Source organism: Struthio camelus, chromosome Z (genome assembly GCF_040807025.1).
Source record: "Struthio camelus isolate bStrCam1 chromosome Z, bStrCam1.hap1, whole genome shotgun sequence".
In the NCBI taxonomy this organism is placed as follows: Eukaryota; Metazoa; Chordata; class Aves; order Struthioniformes; family Struthionidae; genus Struthio; species Struthio camelus.
In genome coordinates, this window is record NC_090982.1 from 53,186,164 (window position 1) to 53,204,007 (window position 17,844).

The following is a 17,844-nucleotide window of genomic DNA, read 5'->3' on the forward strand; positions in this document are numbered from 1 at the left end:
TGACTGTTTGCTACCACAGTAGGTTTTCTTTTTATTTAAAAAAAAAAAAATCCATTTGGGATCTATAGCAACTGCCAGGTCTACGTGGAATTTGGGAAGTCTAATAACCTTGTTCTTTTCCCAGTAATCCTGATAATCCTGCCCTTTGGACTCTTCTGTCTCGACTAATTCCACTGTATACACCACAGAATGCAAAAGTAAGTGCATTGCTATAATCCATCTCTGGTGTTTGCCTCCTGAGTAGAAGCTGTGTGTGTATTTCTTAACCAGAAAACAACAAACAAGCCTCAATACACGTGCATTTGCTAGTTAATAAGAAAAATTCAAGCTTACATATAAACGTAGATACTAAGCAAGTTGCGTACACAATTATTTCCATCTTTCATTGGGTAGTGATCCTTTATCTACTGGAAATAAAGTTATGGAAAAAAAATTACTCAAATTATTCCAATGGGAAAAAGCTATAAGAAGCCTTTTATTTGCTGTCTTTGTAGCCCTGCTGTGCAGGGCAGTGGTGATAACATGCTCATGCTAGTGGAAGGATCCCCCAGTGGACTCAAAAGCTATTAAGAGATAAATTTGTAGATGTACAAGCTTAGTATCACTTTTTATCCTCTTTCTCAAAAATTTATAACAATACTTTTGAATTCTGCCTGATGCCTCCAAGTTAAACAGTAAACTCAAAATCTGGGTGATCCCTCAGAAATGACCACATTAGCCTTTTTTCACAGGGAAAGAGCCCAGAGTGGTTAAAAAGAAAATGGTTATGTGTGTGTATATAAATATATTTTTTTTTTAGGGCTTTAGTATATTGAATTTGGCTAGTCTAGTTAGTATCACTTTCTGTATAAGCCAGTGTTTCTTTCCTGCTTTCAAGCTCACTGGTAGCTCTTTTCCAAATAAATACTCATTATCTTAATTTATGGCAATTATCCAGACCGAAATAACACCTACAAAGGAATCCCCTTCTATATGGGGCTGAAACTAGCAAGACAGCTTTAATCTTGAATAGCTCTTCATAATTCTTTATGACTAGGTTGTTCTGCAGGAAAGGGAAATATCTGATTGTAAAAACTTAGTTTGTATTTCTGGTTAAGACAGGCAAAAAATCTTGGCCTTGCCTTTTGTGTAAAAGTTTTGCATTGTCAGTCATCTAACCTGTGCGACTTTTTTTTTTTTTTTTTTTTTGCAGGAGGGAGCTGTGGCAGGAGACGTTGCACGTATACTTGATTTAAACTCTGGAAAGGTTTGAACTTCTCTCTTGAAATGCAGGCTTATAATTCCATAAACAGTTCTAAAACAAATCCCATCTGGTCTCCTACATTAGACTGCTAAAAATAATTTTTGTGTTCTCCTTTGTAGAAAGCTCTGCTGAACATTGCAGTTAATCAGCTGGCAGCAGGATGTCACTCGTTAGAAGATCAGAAAAATAATCCTCTGAAGAATATTCAAAAGGCAATCCATCTCTGTCCAGGTTACTCCTGTTTTCCAACATACTAGTGGATTCCCCCCAGTCCCTTTCTGCCCCCCCACCCCACCCCCCTTTATCAGAAACAGAACTCTTGCCCAGACGAAGAATGTGCTTCCCCTGGATTGCTCACCAGTGTGTTTTGTGGAGAATCCTTGCAGTTGAACTTCTAACCATCATTCTAAGTTTAGGCCTGTTGAATTAAACCAGACAAGGGAGGGAAAAAAAACCCAAAACAAAAACTGAGTTTTTCAGTTGTTCTGAAAACTCTGGCAATTTGTTTATCCTTTAGTAGGAGAAGAGATAACTGTTATTTCATATAATAGACAAAAAAAAAAAAGTTTGCTCAGGGACAGTGTGCTACACTGAGCAGAAAAGATGTATTCATCTAGCTTAAGACTTTGGATTGGAAATCTTCTGTTACAGTATGCTAGTTAAATGATGATCTTCATTAAATATATAAAGTGCAAATCTAGTGGGATTTTCAGGGCTTTGAAAAGTAGCACTTGACAGTGAAATACTAAAACACTGTTCCTTCTGCAGTGTTATTGCTCTGATGCATCAACGTGGGTTGCAAATTAAAAAACTTCAATTACTTTCCCACAGGTACACACACGACTCCTATTCATAGGCGTTATCCTTTACATTTTACTTTGAGATCCTCAAACCTTGTTTTATTTTCCAGACAAATTTCATAATCTTAGAACTGAAAATTTATCTGTTTGAAACTTTTAAATGAGCTCTGTACAGTTCAGGGCTAGAGAAATTAGATTATTTTGGTCATGGTTGCTCCCAACTCTGCTAGGTCAGGGTAAAGCTGAGCTTGAATTAGCTGACACAAATAGCAGGCTATCTGATCATCATAACTCTCACTGGTGGTTGGACAAGGTGGAGTCTGTCTGACTGAAAGCTGTGGGTCATGTTATCTTGGGTTTTTTTTTTTTTTGCTGCTACTTATATAAATGACAGTGACGTTTAATCTGCGTAGTTGGAAGTCAACTGGCAGCCTCAGATCAGCATAGGCGTGGCCATGCAAAAGCTATCAGGCGGCTTTAGAAACAGCTTCTTTGTTTTAAAATTTGAAGAATTTTACCTGTTAGTGGCCAACAGTTATCTGCTGCCATGGGCTGAGTAGATAGAAGGATCCGTCTGATCTATTTGCCTTGTTCTTGCTATCTCTTACATACAGTATGTGGTTCCATTGATGGCTATGTTTTCTCTCTGGTACCATTCTAAATGGTGTACCAATGTATTAAGAACAGGCACAAGTTCCCTTTAACAGTTCTCTCCTCCTAGATAATCCTGCTGCCTGGGCAGTGCTAATGGCAGCCTGTCATGCTGAGAACACTATTGTTTGTCTAAACAACACTGAGCCAAAGCGAACGGATCTAGAGATGACTCTTGTATCTACAATTTCAGCCAAAAGTAAGCTATCTAAAATTTTTAGTTTAAAAAATAATTGAAATGCACTAAGCTTGCAACACACTTCTGAAATTCAGAAGCTTGCAAATATCTGATAATCTGAGAATCCTTCAGCCGTGATTTGAGCTGTAACTGTATTTTTCCCATAAAAATACTAAATCATAATGTCAAGAGCTGAGGTTGGTTAATGTGATCGTAGCTACCCCAAAGCCTCCCCCTGCCCCAAAGCCTCAAGTGCTTTTTCTGAAACAGTACTTCTGAACTGATACCCAAATGAATGGATGAATATATTGGACCAGAAGACCAGCTTACCAAAAAAAGTCCCAAACTGTCCGTGAACTGTGTAACTTTTCCAGTGGAGGGATAAACCATGCTAATAAACCTCAATCTTGTTTGAGGTCCTTAGCGCTTTGCAAACAAATTTCATGTTTGATTTTTTCAGAATATTAATTCATAATCGCTGGCTTCCCCCCAATCTTATTTTTAATTTTGTCCTCTTTTGATGATCTTACTAATGAAGGAAGCCCTGTCGGACTAATGTGCTCTTAAGCTCTCCCTTACTAGGTCTAGAGCATGTGACGTGGTACGGCACTACAGCATGTGCAGTAATCTAGTTCAATGTTGTATCTGTATTTGCAGCTGGAGAAAACAACCTTCCAGCTAATTACATTCAGGCTCTTGAAGACTGGTCTCTATGTCAAGCTATTACCAGTCTAGAAGAGACTGGTAGGATCTCAGAAGCTGAAGCACTTTGTACCAAGGTATCGTAGCAGCATACTGGCAGAATGTAGTAAATGGCATAAACGTTATGACTTGTATGTCTGTGCTTTACGAAAAGGTAATCAGTGAATTAGCAGCTGTCTGTTTCAGGAAAGCTGCTAACTGCAGTGGTGGTTGGTGCATCTCTTCCTCTCTTCTTCTGCCCCCCACCCCCCACAACCCGATAATTGTTCTTTGTGCCAAGCCAAAGCTGTCTCAATAGTTGAAGCAAACAAGATATGACACATCGTAGCAGAACTTGGTCTCGCCTTCTTGCCTTTTTTCAGTAACCTAGTATTAAGTGAAACATTACAGAAATTCAAAGCTTCATCTCCAGGTAGGGGACTGACAGAGAAGCAAACTGACTTTTGTTCTGTGGTTGAGTTGTATTGATTCTCCATTTCAGAGCCTAAATTCAGTTTTGACTACGAACAGAAAAAAGATCGACTTTCCTAATGCTGTTCTTAATGACTTAAAGAAAAAAATTTACAAAGTAAATGCTCCAAATTTAATTTTTAAAAGGTCTTGAGTCAACCCAGTTGGTAACTACTGTGTTAGCAAGCCTGACATATGTGTACCTGGGTCCGTTTTGTGTTTTCACGAATAGAAGACCTGATGGAAGATGAGCAAAATAACAGTTGAAATCAGTCACGCACATCCCTGATTTTCACTACAGAAAATGTCCTTTGGGGAATGAGTTAATGCTTAAAAATGAGGTTCAGTAAAGATTCTGGTTTTCTAGAGGGAAATACTTTCCTATTTCTCCGTTTGCTAGGAGGTGTTTTACTTTTCTGACTGGCATGTCTACTGACCTGTCTTATATTTACAAGAGTTGCAAATCTCCACGCATCCATTGTGATAGTTCAGGGTGGTGGTGTGGGTTGGTTATGGTTAGTTTTCGTTTGTTTCATTGGCTAAATAGTTAGTCTGGGGTGAAGAGAGTCAGTGCCTGCAGTTTGGGAAGAAACAGGGAATCGGACTCTGGCACTGCTAACTCTCATTGACGGTTTTGGCCTTGAGATTACCAGAAGACCATGTAGCTGGGGACGATGAGTCCCACTTCCTCAGTCTGAGGCAGACAACGTGAATTGTACGCTTGCTAATGGGGAAAAACTGCAGCAAATACCTGCCTCTTATATTGGTTTTCATGCCCTATCTCTGGCCAGTTATGCCTCTAGAATATTGTTGGTCATAAATTCTCTTACATATATGCATTCTTCACAAAAAAAGCTTGGTAAGGAACTCCAGGCAATATATTTTGCTTAAAGGCAGGGAGGGCAGGGAGGAGATGAAAAGTGTAAGCATTGTCTTTATTTATAAAAAAAAAAAAGAAAAAAAGAAAAAAAGTTGGAGCTAGAGGTCAGATGTATCCTGATTTGAACAGGTAAACTAGAATATAGTGTGATTTGCAGAAGTTTCACGTCTCTCACCTGAGAAGAATAAAGCAACAGGTGGTTGGTTTTCTGGCTTTGTTCTTTTGAGTGCGTTTGTTTTAAGAAGCAAACTCTATATAGGAAATGTTTAGTATGGTGCTTCTATTCCAGTGAGAATAAGGCACCTTAGGTGTGAGAACCAAAATCAGTTGGGAAATACTCAAGGTCACTTTTAGCCTTATGACAGATTTTTGCCTTTATTAGCCCCAAACTTGTAATGATCATGAAGCCAGAGGGGAACTAAAGGGTTTATTCATCTTTTCCTTTTTTAGAAAGGTACAGGTTTACCGTTTTCCTTTCTAGCTTTCAGAAACCTCTAAAGGGGAGACACGTGTAAAACTTGGGGTAGATTTCAAATGTATTTTGGGAACAAGAGAGGGAAAACGTCTTATTTCTATGTATCAATTCCTGCAACACTTCTTGTGCAGAGAAGGAGGGGAAAAATGCTCTCTTGCAAGCATCCTGGGAATGTTTTCAGTGTTCTGTTTTCTGTGAAGACCCAAATGGAACAACTTAAGTGTGTTCTGATATTTGAAAATGATATTTCTGATATCTTGTAGAGTTCTGGTTTGTTTTCAGGGTTTAAAAAGCTGCCCAGAGCACCCAGGTCTGTTCCTGCTTTTGAGACAAGTTCAGTGTAAGCAGCTGTTGCAATCTCACAAAGACCTTCCAGATACCATCCTGGAGGAGCTTCGCAAGACAGTCATGACCAGTTCAACAGTTGCAGCATGGCAAGTAAGTCTGGATTCTCTGCCAGATTTTTGTGGGCTGTTTCACTGTTTACTTTTATTCATCCACTGACAGCTGGCGAGAGAGAAGCCATCTCATATTCAGTCCTTTACAAAGTTGTAATGTGTTGTGAATTTTCTTTAATAGTTGAAATAAAAAGGACTGTTAGTAAGAACAAGCAGACATGGAGGCAAGAGAAGTAAAAACTTGGGAGTAAATATCTGACACTCATCTCTTTAGCAATCTGTGACTTGGCAGTTTGAGCAGAAACCAGTATGATATTTCATGACCTGTAAGAATAGATAGAAGTGAATGGTTTCTTCATATAGTAATATATGCTTTATTTTTAAGGGTATGAAAACTTAGAATAAGCCTCTCTCATGTGTGGGGTGTGTTTGTTATTGGTGGAGTTTTTTTACTTAATTTCCTGATGTCAAGTGTCTCGTTCTCTTGAGTCAGTTGATGCTGAGGGCAGGGGAAAGATATCCAGGAGCAGTATTTGCTGACTGTGTTGTGTAGGATCCCAGGAGATCATTTCTAGTTGATAAGAATATGCTAAACTTGGTTCATGTTGCTTCTGAGATGTTCTGAGAAGACTATCTCGCAGATACCAGTAGTTCTCCCTAGTGAGGAGATTTTATTTGTGTGTGTGTGTGCATATACATGCGCACGCACACACACACACACACGTGCGCACACGCGCACGCTTAAACTGTTGCCACTAGTTACAGTTTCTATCTTCCTTTGCTAATCTTGGCAGCATCTTTAGAAAAATTACAGAACCACAGCAGTTCATGGATGTAGCAGGATAGCTGTGGGATTACTCCCTCTGCCTGTTGAATAAGTAAAAACCTCTTTGCAGTAAGTTTTGCTTAAAGTGATTTCAGTGCTAGAAGACCAGGGAAAGGGTGCTAAAGAGGTCATTTTTTCCCTTGTTATAAGGCTGCAGATCATGGCTTCATGAGACTTCATCTCTTCTGAGCTGCAACACTTGCTCAAATTGGCTTTGCAAAATATGGGGGCATATGAGAGAGACATGACTGTATACTCTGTTTTAGTAATAATCTTGAAAATGGAGTTGGGGGTTTGGGTAATATTGTTCAAGCATCCCTTGCATGATCAAGCGTCATCTTGCTTACAAACAACAAAAGAAAATGAAGTGTGGGGTTTTGGGGGGGGGGAGGGGAGAGGAGGTTGTGTTTTTTTTTTTTTTTTTTTTTTAAATCTAGGCCAAAAGTAAGATGCCTTTGGGCAAGATCTTCTTGGTATTCAATTAAGGAAGATACTTTAATCTCAGGGCTTGGATGGTGTCCTGAAAAAGCTTCCATGGCTGCTACATCTATTCATAATGGATAGATCTATGCTTTCATCTTCTCTGGCTCTAAACTTCTTAATGGTTTGATAAATGTTTTGTCTTACTTGGAAGTATCCATCACGATGTCTCACGGTGTTATTAAGTTAGAGGGGCCATTAACTTTGCTTTTGCACAAGTTCTTGGCTTTTGTCTAAGTGGTTCTCTTGCAGCATTTAGGAGTGCTGCGGAACTGCTTTCCTGATGGCTGTTCTGCCTTTATGCCGTGGCTTACAGGGAAAATAGTGAAAAGCTGGCCTTTTAGGGCTGCCATTGTTTATTTTTTGTGAACATCCTCTTCTCCCTTCTCATTCACATCCTGACTTCTAGGTATCTCCAGCTGCAAAATACTGAGGCCAGTGAAGTCTTTTGAGCATCCTGAATGGATGCCCTTTGCTTTACAAAGAAGTCCTGCAGGTTGGGGTCAAGAATGCACGATCTCATTAGTACTAATAGAAGAGAAACTCCCCAAAGTACTTAATGATTAATAAGTGCTGTGCATCAGAAAGGGCTTAGAATTTTGCCCCTCTTAACGCTAGGCAGTCTTTAGGTAGCAAAAGTCTAAGGATCTTTGTTAAAAGTAAGGGAATCCTTTTTTTAAAAAGAAGTTTCTTTGTTTGCCTAGTGACCCAGCAAAGAGTATTTCTAAATGTGGCTTATGCGTTTTGGTACATCTTTATGCCCGTGTCAGGGATTTGCAAACTTGTGGCTGCATCTGCTTTGATAAATGTACCATGGCTACAGGAGTAATGAAGGAGGAGTAAGAACCCTTTTCCTCCTCTTTGTGAGAGATCCCAGGACAGCTTGTGCCGGCAGAGCCGGCAAAAGCATGAAACTCTGCAGATCCGTGTGGTTGCCTCTGTTGCCCTGTGTAGCTCCTCCAGCACGAGTCTGCTGGATCAAAAGCTGTGTAGCCCGAGAACTACACCAGTCGTCTGAGCTCAGGCAGCCAGTTCTAATGTCTGCCAGTTGCTGATGTTGCTCAGGTGGGCTGGAAGAGCCTTTGTTCAAGAGGAGAAACTCTAACCTTTCGTCTCTACAGAAGTTTTGGGGACAAACGAGGCGTCCCATGGTGCTGTTTTAGTCTGAAGGGTGACTTGGACAAAGCCAGCCCTGTTATTTGTTCATCTGTGACCAATCTCCATATTAAAGCAGCTATTAGACTGTTGGCCGTGATGGTCGAGAAAACTATGAAATAAGTTACCGCAGTGAGGTGCGCTGCCAACTCTGCAATAAGGAAACTACGATTTCCTGCAGGGCAGTATTCAGTATGTTGCTGGAATACGGGACAGGAAGGGGAGGGGTTTGGCTGTGTTTTAGCCAAGTTTGTTGTGGCACTCTTATAAATTGAACTAAATGTTAATTGCCTAATGAGGTGCATATTTTGGTGGCTCCCTAACTGATTGTGTTGACTGTTTATTTTCAGTGGCTGGCAAAAGTATATCAGTCTCAAAGAATGATGGTTGCAGCAGAGATGTGTTACAGAAAGAGTCTGCAGTTGGCATCACAGCAGGGCAGCTGGAATGGGAAGTTATCCAGTCTGCTCAGGCTAGCTATGCTTGCACTGGAAATCTGCATGGTAGGATAACCAAAATTGTGTAACTCTATGGTTTAACATGAGTTGGTGTAATCCCCATTGAATGAAATCAATGTAATCTCCAAATGAAACCCTTGTTTAAGTGAGTTTGTATTTTATGAATGACGAGTAGAGAATAAAATAGTACTTCAAGGTGACAGTGGGCTGCTTTTAGAATCTTCCTTTGTAGAGAGGTTTTTGTGAAATGATTAGATAGAACCACTATGTACCTGAAGCTGATTCTTTCAGTACAGCTTATTTCTCTAATAACAGGTTCAGTTTGATCATCCAAATTGTCCCTGTCCTTTAGATCAGGCAGCTAGTTTTAATAAACTTCTTTCCTGCAGTGGTGCTTAGACTTCATTCACGTTTCAAGCAACTTTATTATATGGCCATCTCTAGATATGGTGCCTTGCCTTGAAGTGTAAAGAGAACGTAAGGGAACTGTACCTTGTGGTATAAGGAAAACTGTGCTCCTTGCACTGAAGAATTGGGTGAATGTAACTAAATTTGTGGAGAGTGTCTTTTTTTCTTTTTTCTTTTTTTTTTTTTTTTTGAGCACTGTCTCTCTAGAAACCTGAAAGTGCACTTAACAGGCTTCATTAAAGCCTAATACAAAAGGCAGATATTGCTGTGACTTAGCTAATGCTTTTTCATATACTTCAACTGTCAATTGAGCTAACAGCTGTAATCAAAATCAGGCCAAGAAACCCCCATATATCCTGAGTGCTTTTATAAGAAAAGGCAGTCAGTTTTACTGAGGATAAAGCTGAAGAACTGTGGTTTCTGGGGAGAAAAGAGAATCTGCCTGAGCACAGACGAGGTCCCTTCTCACACAAGTGGGAGAGCCATATGCTTCAAAAGGCAGAATTTGTCAAGCAGTGACATGTTTTTTTTTCCTCCCATGAGTCTTCTGCCCTTTTTCTAGGGGTCTGCGCCCCGTTTCCAATACCTTCTAAGTCTGTTATCACAAAAGTTTCCATAGGTTGCAAGGTACTTTTGCATACTCTCTTCACTGAATTAATACCCCTTCAGATGCTGGCCTGAACTGCATGGGAATATATGAGACTTCATTTAAAAGCCTAATTAGTATGAAATATTCTATTAAATTAACTATCTCTCTTCAGTACTTTTTGCATGAGAGAACAGTTGAAAGTGGGTTTCTGTTGGTTGCCTTTGATCTGTACTGGTTTAATGAAATGTGCAAAAGCCTGATCAAAACTTTGCTCAGGTTCGAGAAAGCTCTGTATTTCAAAAATGCTTCTGTCCACGTGAAAACTTGGGCACCTCTTCAAGCACAAAAATCTAAACGCTATTTTGACAGAGTGGGTAATAAGTTTTCCTTAAGCCAGAAGATGTAGTAATATGCTGAACAGTTGTTCCATTAAGTAATTAAATTACCATCTTGGAACTGGTTTTTACTTCTCATCGAACAAGACACTACATTCCTCAGCCACTTCTGTGGATAAACTGTGCTTTCTAGACTATTCTAGAAGAATAGTCTTGTACATGAGGTGAGTACTTACAAAGCGAAGAGCGATCAAGCTTGTGATTAAAACAAGCATTGCTAAGAAGTGTATGGAAAAAATAAATAATTTCTGTGCCTAAATGAGCAAGTGGAAGGCTCGCAAGGCAGCTCTGAGGATGCTTAACATAGTTTTTTCCAGACCCTTCTAATCAATGTGGCTTGAGTTTGTTTTTCTGGGTTTTTTGTTTGTCTCTTACTAACCTGCCAAATATCCTAGGTAAGTCGGAACAGCTTGAATTAAACCTACTTTCTAGACAGCTGCAAACAAATACTGATTTTTATGCTACAATGAAGCCCTCTGATTTTTGTATGTGTTTTAATCATAGGCTAATGTCTCAAACGAGCACTGGCCATCCTTGGTTCAGGAGGCAACAACTGAAGCCTTGAAGCTTTCTTCCTGCCCCCTGGCAGCTCTCCTGCAAGCTCTGCTACAGTATAACCGCAAAATGGGAGCAAGGTATGCATGATCTATTATGTTTGAATGGAACGCATTGCCTAAAAGTAGGAGCGGTCAGTATGCCCAGATCTAACTCAAGAACTCTAAAGGAAAATTGAAAATAAGAATTATTGAAGTAGCATGGCAGTTTAAAGGGAAAGGGAGTGGGGTGGGTGATATGGGGATAAGGAAGCAGCAGAATTTCCCTTCCTTTCTCCAAAAGCTTTAGATGACCTTTATACCAAGGCAAAAGACAGCTTTTTCCTTTTTTTTTTTTTTTTTTAATTAAAAAAAAGGCATATAATCCAAATAAATTACAGTTAACAAGTGCACGTTTTTCTAAGACCCTGTTAAATAGCATTATGGAAAAAGGTATCGGTACTCTAGCTAGTGCTGGAATCCAATTTGATCTCAAATTGGGCTTCATTGGGGTTTAAGTCTAATCCTGAATAACGAAAGGTTATTCAGCTGGAGGTGCTCGTTGGAGCTTTTGAGGGAGGGGAGGAAGGTCTCTTGAAGGAAGCTCCAAATCTTCTACTTTGTAAGCTTGATTATTAAGTCTAGTTTGCATTCTATGAAATTTTTGCTTAACTAGCTGTGGAAAACTGGAATATTGCATATGTTCTGTTTTTGTTAGATATTTCTAAGAAACTAACTTTTCCAGAATTTGAGTTTGCTTACTTTTTCTTTGGGCACATAGAAAGGTGACAAGCATCCTAATGTGATTACGTGGTCAAAAAAAAAAAAAAGACCGAAAACTCACTTAACCAATTAAAATAATTTTCTTACAATTGAAAAGATTCAGTTCCTTGAACAACAAGCATATTTGGTCTTGCTAGATGTTTCAAAATACTGGAACAACTTCGTCTTAACCAAAAATAACAAAACGGAAAACAGATGTAGTCTCTTAACAGCCCATGAAATCACAGTGCAATGGAAAATCACATTAGTTACAAAAGGCAGAATTCTTGAAACAACAGCCAGAACTGATGGAGCACCAGTGAATGAATACTGTATCTTTAAACTTAATTGCCATTTTTTATCAGCTTTCTATCGACATAGTGGTGAATTTGAATATGTCTTGATTTGGCACAAATTGGCAATAAGCTAGTATCAGCCAAATAGGATTTTAGTCTCTGCATACTACTCTACTTAGATTTCTTCTGCCATTTCACATCTTGCCTCTGTTGTGTATTACAGAAACTGCAGTACCTTTTGTGAGTGCTGGATTAAATATGTTTGTGTGTAATATTAAATTCTTTTGGAGTTAATAAGACTTTCATTGTAGTAGCTGTGTCTTACAGGAGCACCTGTCTTCTCAAGGATTTATTTTATAGTTCTTAAACAGCAGAGTATCTGCTGTATTGTTAAGCAGATCACCTGTGGAGATCAGAGGTTGCACTGAAGTCACAGACAGCATGCTGTTTTATCGTAGCAGTCAAAATGTGCTATTTCAGTCTAATTCTGGGTTGCTTACTAGTGAAAGCACTAACTTGTATGTCATATATTAAACATAACAATGGAGGCAATATTCCTTAGCATTCCAGGTGAAAAACAGCAATCACATAGGAAACAAAGGAGCATGCAGCTTGCCTCTCACTTTCTTGGGTGATGTGGAAATGAGGACATTCCTTTACGTTACTTCTGATAATTGTCACTTATGCAGGATGCTCACGTGCTCAAAAGATCTGAGCAGGCGTTCTGGTTTAATCACTAAGGTCTTAAAAGTTAAATGCAAGCTAGTTAGCCAAATTTTGAAGTTTTATTTGAATGACGTTTTCACTGTGCTTCTAGGGAGACTCGTCGGATGTTGGAAAGAGTGGTGTATCAGCCTGGGAATCCAGAAACCATAGTATCTGTTGCACGCTGGTACCTCCTGCAACATCTGTATGCCAAAGATGATTATGAATTAATAGATGTAAGGCAGTCAATTTAATACAGAAATTCAATCAATTTCTGTCAAATACTGTGCTTCTAATTTGAAAATGGGGTGGGGAGAAGCTTGGGAGATGGTAACTCTCTTGCTTTATGGTTTGTAGGTCGAAGGATTCTGCACTGGCAAAACTCACCTCAGTTCTCAAAATCGCATCCAGTTTGTTTTAGTCTTCTGTTCCTCCATGCAATACTAATGGAAAACGACAGTAAAATCTTTCTCTGACCCAAACTGGAAAAGTTTTACAGTAGACAGGAGGACCAGTTTATCAGAGTTTTGCCAGAACATGTTAATGCAATAAGAAAATGTTAATACCCTCTAGATTGGCTGAATATCCTTTGTGATATCCTTTACCTGAGAGATCTGAACAGTAGCTTGCAATGCTTCTGTACTTTACGTTTTTACTACGCCTGTATTGGTGCATTATTTCCTGGTCAAAATACTTGAAAAATGTATTTGGTCAGACTCACATATCCACACAGCTCTTTCACGTGATGCAAACTAAGGTTGTTCATTTTTGTCTTGTACTTGGAATCGTTTTACTACTCAAACCCTCTACTAGTCATCTCCAGACTGCTGCCACTGGTATAATTAGCTCTTTTGCCCAAGTTAACAGCTGTATTTTAGTGAAGTTCTGAAGCAGTAATGAAGTGTATTTGGAGGTAAAACCTATCGAGTAGGCTCAGCATTAAAAATCCACATGCAATCGCAGAGGTCCATAAATCAGTTGGAAATAATGAGTTCAGATGACCCTGGTATGATCTCATTATATTTGGTTGTGGCCAGCCATCTGTACTCTCGCTACCAATGGGCACAATAAAAATAATGGCTGGAGTAAAAATTTACTATTTTTTTTTCTTTTTAATATATATAACGTTACTGCAATTACAAGAGAAGTGCCGTAAGCTTCTGGCACATCTGTGAACATTAGACTGACATGGCAGCTCTGTTAACTAGTAGAAAGGTTGCAAACACAAGTAATGGGAAGTAAATGAAAAAAGACTACATCTAAATTTAGATGGGGGAGAGGAAAGACAGTCTTGGCTGTTTTCTTTAAGTAGGTGCACAAAATATACAAATTTGTCTGCCAGAATGGAGTGGATGTACTTAATGCGGGAGGCCGGTGTGCATTTACAGGGAGATGGGTCTCCTCTAGCTCCGCTTGCTGCTTTGACAAGCAAGATCCCTGCTGGCAAACTTTTTCTTAGCAGCAAGCAACAAATGATGCTGTTGTAGTGCATTGCAAGTGACTCTAATTTTAGAGCTTAAAGTCTAAGCAAGTTATGTGTAATGTTGAATATCTTTCCTGTCTGGACTTAAGGTTAGTTGGATTTTTAGGGGAACTGGATAGTAGAAACTAAAATGCTTTTGAGACAGATAGTAATAGTCTAACAGTAAAACCTTGAAGTTCTCAGTTTTTTGTTTGTTTTCTCCACAGGTACTTGTAGAAAATGCCAAAGCTAATGGAGATGTTAGAGCTCTGGAACTAAACAAGAAACTGTCAGCAAGTGCTTAGCATGGACTGTTTCAAGTTTTTAACAAAAGAAAAAAGCAAAAAACAACTTCCATGTATACAATTTAATGAGGCCATCCTCCAGGAGCATATGTGGTTTGGACATTTTTTTTTTTGTTGTCTCTCTGCACCAATTGCAATTTTTTTTTTTTTGAACAAAAGGAAGTTGTTCTCTTTACTTGTTGACATGGGCACCCTGTAAAACCTTGTTTGGTTTTAAAGGGAATCCCTGTTTTTTTTTTTTTCTTTTTTCTTTCCCCCCCCTCCCCCCCCCCCCCCAATTCCTCGCTGAAGTAGCACCGCAATTGTGATGGGGAGTCCTTGTCTTTATTTCCCCCTTGGTCGCACACCGAGGATAATATTAGCTGCACTGGCAGTAACGCAAAGTTGAAGCTTCTACCTTTTTTGCTTGGAACAGAGCCTTAATAGCCAAACAGCAGCAAGCATGTTTTTTTTTCTCTCCCAGATATCATAAAACATGCAGAAATTTAAAATGCTAGACTCCTTTCATGTATTTTATTCTGTAGTTGAGACCCAAATCTACTTGGAACTTTGTGTGGTGTCAGTTTATAGAGTGTTTTTTTTCTTTTTAAGCTTTTTTTTTTTTTTTTTTTTTTTTTTTGCTTAGCTAACCTTAATCACAACAGTGTATTGGATCCTCTTGACTATACAGGCTTCAGTGAACATTCCCATCAAGAAAAGCCTGTGATCATCAGGGACAGGTTCATATATATAAATGTGTATAACAGGCTCTATTTATGTCTTGGTAATTCTGCTGCTGACTACTTAATTGAGTGAATCATGACAGTGCTTCTTAATACATGATGTTATTTTGCCCTTTATGTACATGAAAATAAAAGAATAAAGCAATGATTCAAATCTGCTAGTGTTACTTGTTTCGAGCTTCTGACGATAGAGTCAAGATAGTTGTCTGTTCCTGGTTTAAAATTTCCTACAGCTGCCATCTGTATACCAAAATCATATAATGACTTTGAGGCATGTGCAGTGTACCTCATATTGCAGAGGAGAAAGGATGCTTCCAGTACATGCAGTGCACTGCTGAATTCAGCATATATTTGTTTTCGGGACTGGTTATATCGGACTTAAAGAAAGCAGCTGCTGAGCTGACAGGCGGGATGATCTAGGGGCTCCTCCTCTAGTACATCTCAGCTAGCAGTCACGCACAGTGATCCGTGGAAGGCAGGCAAAAGCATCAAGCTTGCCGCTGCTATTTTAAACAGGGAAAATTAAGCTTAATAGGCTGGGTTTCCTCCTCTGTGGAGGTGAGCTCTCTGAATGGTAAGAATCCCTTCTTGTCTCCCACACTTTCATTCTCCCACCCATCTCAATGCGAAATATCTTTCCTTAAAAAGATTTTTTTTGTTAAATCTAGACCACTTGTGATTCCCTTCACAGCCTGTTGTTGCGTAGTCTTGAACTATTAGTAACTCACAATATTAAAAAAAGAATGTCACAAAAGCCAGACTCGTGACTACCAAGATTAGCTAAACTTTTTTAAGCTTCCTGCAGTTAGAGCCTTGAAAGCTCTTACAGGCTATAGTTCATATCACTGTATATACTCTTGATATTTACGTGCTGCCTACTCTGGTGGTGGGAGAGCTGGCAGCCCTAGCCTGATGACGGCACAGTGACTGCCTGCCCTCCTTAGTGCAGTACGGAAGTGCTTCTGCTTCACTGTTAGACTATACTCTGTTCAGTACTAAACCTTAAACATTTTCTAATGCCTAGGGGAGCAAGCAAATAATGAGGCTAGAGAAGCCAGCTAAGTAACTGCCAACTGTGAATACTCTGTGTATTTAAAAAAAAAAAAAATAGTACAATGTTTTCTCTCTTCAGAAGACCATAAAGTTACTTTATTTTTAATATGATTAGTGTTGAACTCCTTGAACAGGATAATGCGACTTTGGGCTGTATATATAATTATATGCCCTGCAGAAAGAATACACATCTCTACCACCTACTCAGTGAAAAGTATACTGGGAACATGATTTTTCCATTGAAGCTTTTGTGAAATTCAAGAAACTGTGAGGTAAAACCTTGCTTTCCTCTATTATGAATAATGTACAACCTCTACAAAACCAATATTTGCAGACGGCCTGCTGCACTACTGAAAAAATTCCAGAACTCATGCAGAACAGGATGAGGCAGTCCTATATTTCATACTAATGTAGAGTTCACCTTTATGCGTTTTTGTATAGTACTTTGAAGTCTAAGCATCACTGAGATGGAGAACAGAGTTGGCTTATGGATTTCACTAACTGGAAAGCCAAAGGCTTGGCTACTACTAGGGTAGGAGTGGGGAAAAATAGACGTTCCTCAGTTATAATTTGTTTTATTAAGTTCTAAGACAGAATTCCTGCTGACTTCAGATAAGATCACATTTCTTACATTTCCTCTCATATAAACATAACACAATGGTTTGTTCCTGAGAACTTTTTTAATTGATATAAGCTGTGTATGTTAATCTCTGTGGATTAAGTATGTCTTCTATATTTCTTTTACCGGATTTCTATTCAACTCTTGAGCCTCTCATTTTTACCATGAAAAACAGTAGGTAGTTGCATTAATTTAGGTAAGTCTTGCCAAACAGTTTAAGAAAAACGTGAATGTATACTTGTATTTCTCAGATACTTTTGCTTGATGAGCTACTTTTTTTTTTTCAGTTCATGGATATGAAGCCCTAGAGAACTGTTTCAGTGCTACATAAATGCACCTTTGCAAGGCAAAGTTACATCCCTAATCCTGCAGCCCACTTGCATGTGATTTGGGATGAATTTGTTTTCTACTGAGTTAACCGAACAGGTTTTGTTCAGTGTTCTCAGGGGAGAGAGGGTTCATCTTCAGTTTGGTCACAGTTGAGCAGTGGTAAGTACTGAGATAACTACTTAATGCAATTAAGTCACTCAAGTAATATCAACACTGCAAATATGTTCATGTTATCTTAATCTGTGATTATGCCCTCCAAACCCTCGTAGTATAATCATACACATCAGTACTTGGACAAAGCAACATTTGGTTGAGGCATGCAACCATGTGAACGAACAGGCAAATAAGTGTGCAGCAATAGTTCTCCCCTTTTCTCTGTTCCAGGGCTGGACTCTGAAGGTTGTCTTAGCCTTTTTCAGATGATTTATGATACTTGGTGCTTTTAGGAACATGTTCATCAACCCTATACCTCACCTTTTCACTATGGCTTCATGTGCTGAGAACTCTTGCAGGCAGGGTACTCTCTTGGGAGACAAATGTGACAAGCTGTACCAACTAGTGCTTTGCTGGCAGCCAAGTCCCTGGGCTAAAAATTTGTAGAGTGGCTAGACGGAAGTAGAGAAGGGCAGGCTGCAAGGCTGCCTGGAAACCCCGGATGCCGTGCTGTGAATGACCCAGTGGACCTAAAGAGACTGTGCTTAGTAGTCTACAGTGAAGACAGAGCACCCCATAACGGACAGAACATGAAGTGAGACCAAAACGTGGATTCAGAATAGCTCAGAAACTCCTGCCCCTTTTTAGGATTCCAGTGTGCTCGTTTCCTGCTGCTTGTAGAAAACGTGACAAATACAGCTCTGACCTGAAAGCGTTCTTGAAGCTGAGAGCCTTTCCCATTGAGTTCTTCCTGAAAGGCACTTAGTCCCTCAGCCTGGCCACAACCAAAATGCAAAAATTGCTTTGACTTTGGTT

The 17,844-nt window shown here is 39.3% G+C and overlaps 1 protein-coding gene across 4 annotated transcripts in view; it reads left to right on the top strand.

Moving 5' to 3' along the window:
- The window catches only part of SKIC3 (SKI3 subunit of superkiller complex), a 50,581-nt gene extending 35,550 nt beyond the window's left edge, over positions 1 to 15,031 (top strand). For all 4 annotated transcript variants that reach the window (XM_068927918.1, XM_068927919.1, XM_068927920.1 and 1 more), the window contains 10 exons: positions 125 to 197; positions 1,193 to 1,246; positions 1,363 to 1,474; positions 2,765 to 2,893; positions 3,530 to 3,651; positions 5,662 to 5,817; positions 8,589 to 8,741; positions 10,593 to 10,723; positions 12,497 to 12,620; positions 14,074 to 15,031. In XM_068927918.1, the coding sequence (XP_068784019.1) occupies positions 125 to 197; positions 1,193 to 1,246; positions 1,363 to 1,474; positions 2,765 to 2,893; positions 3,530 to 3,651; positions 5,662 to 5,817; positions 8,589 to 8,741; positions 10,593 to 10,723; positions 12,497 to 12,620; positions 14,074 to 14,151 (1,132 nt within the window). In that variant the 3' untranslated portion in view covers positions 14,152 to 15,031. The remainder of the gene's footprint in view (positions 1 to 124; positions 198 to 1,192; positions 1,247 to 1,362; positions 1,475 to 2,764; positions 2,894 to 3,529; positions 3,652 to 5,661; positions 5,818 to 8,588; positions 8,742 to 10,592; positions 10,724 to 12,496; positions 12,621 to 14,073) is intronic.
- The last annotated feature ends 2,813 nt before the right edge of the window (positions 15,032 to 17,844 follow it).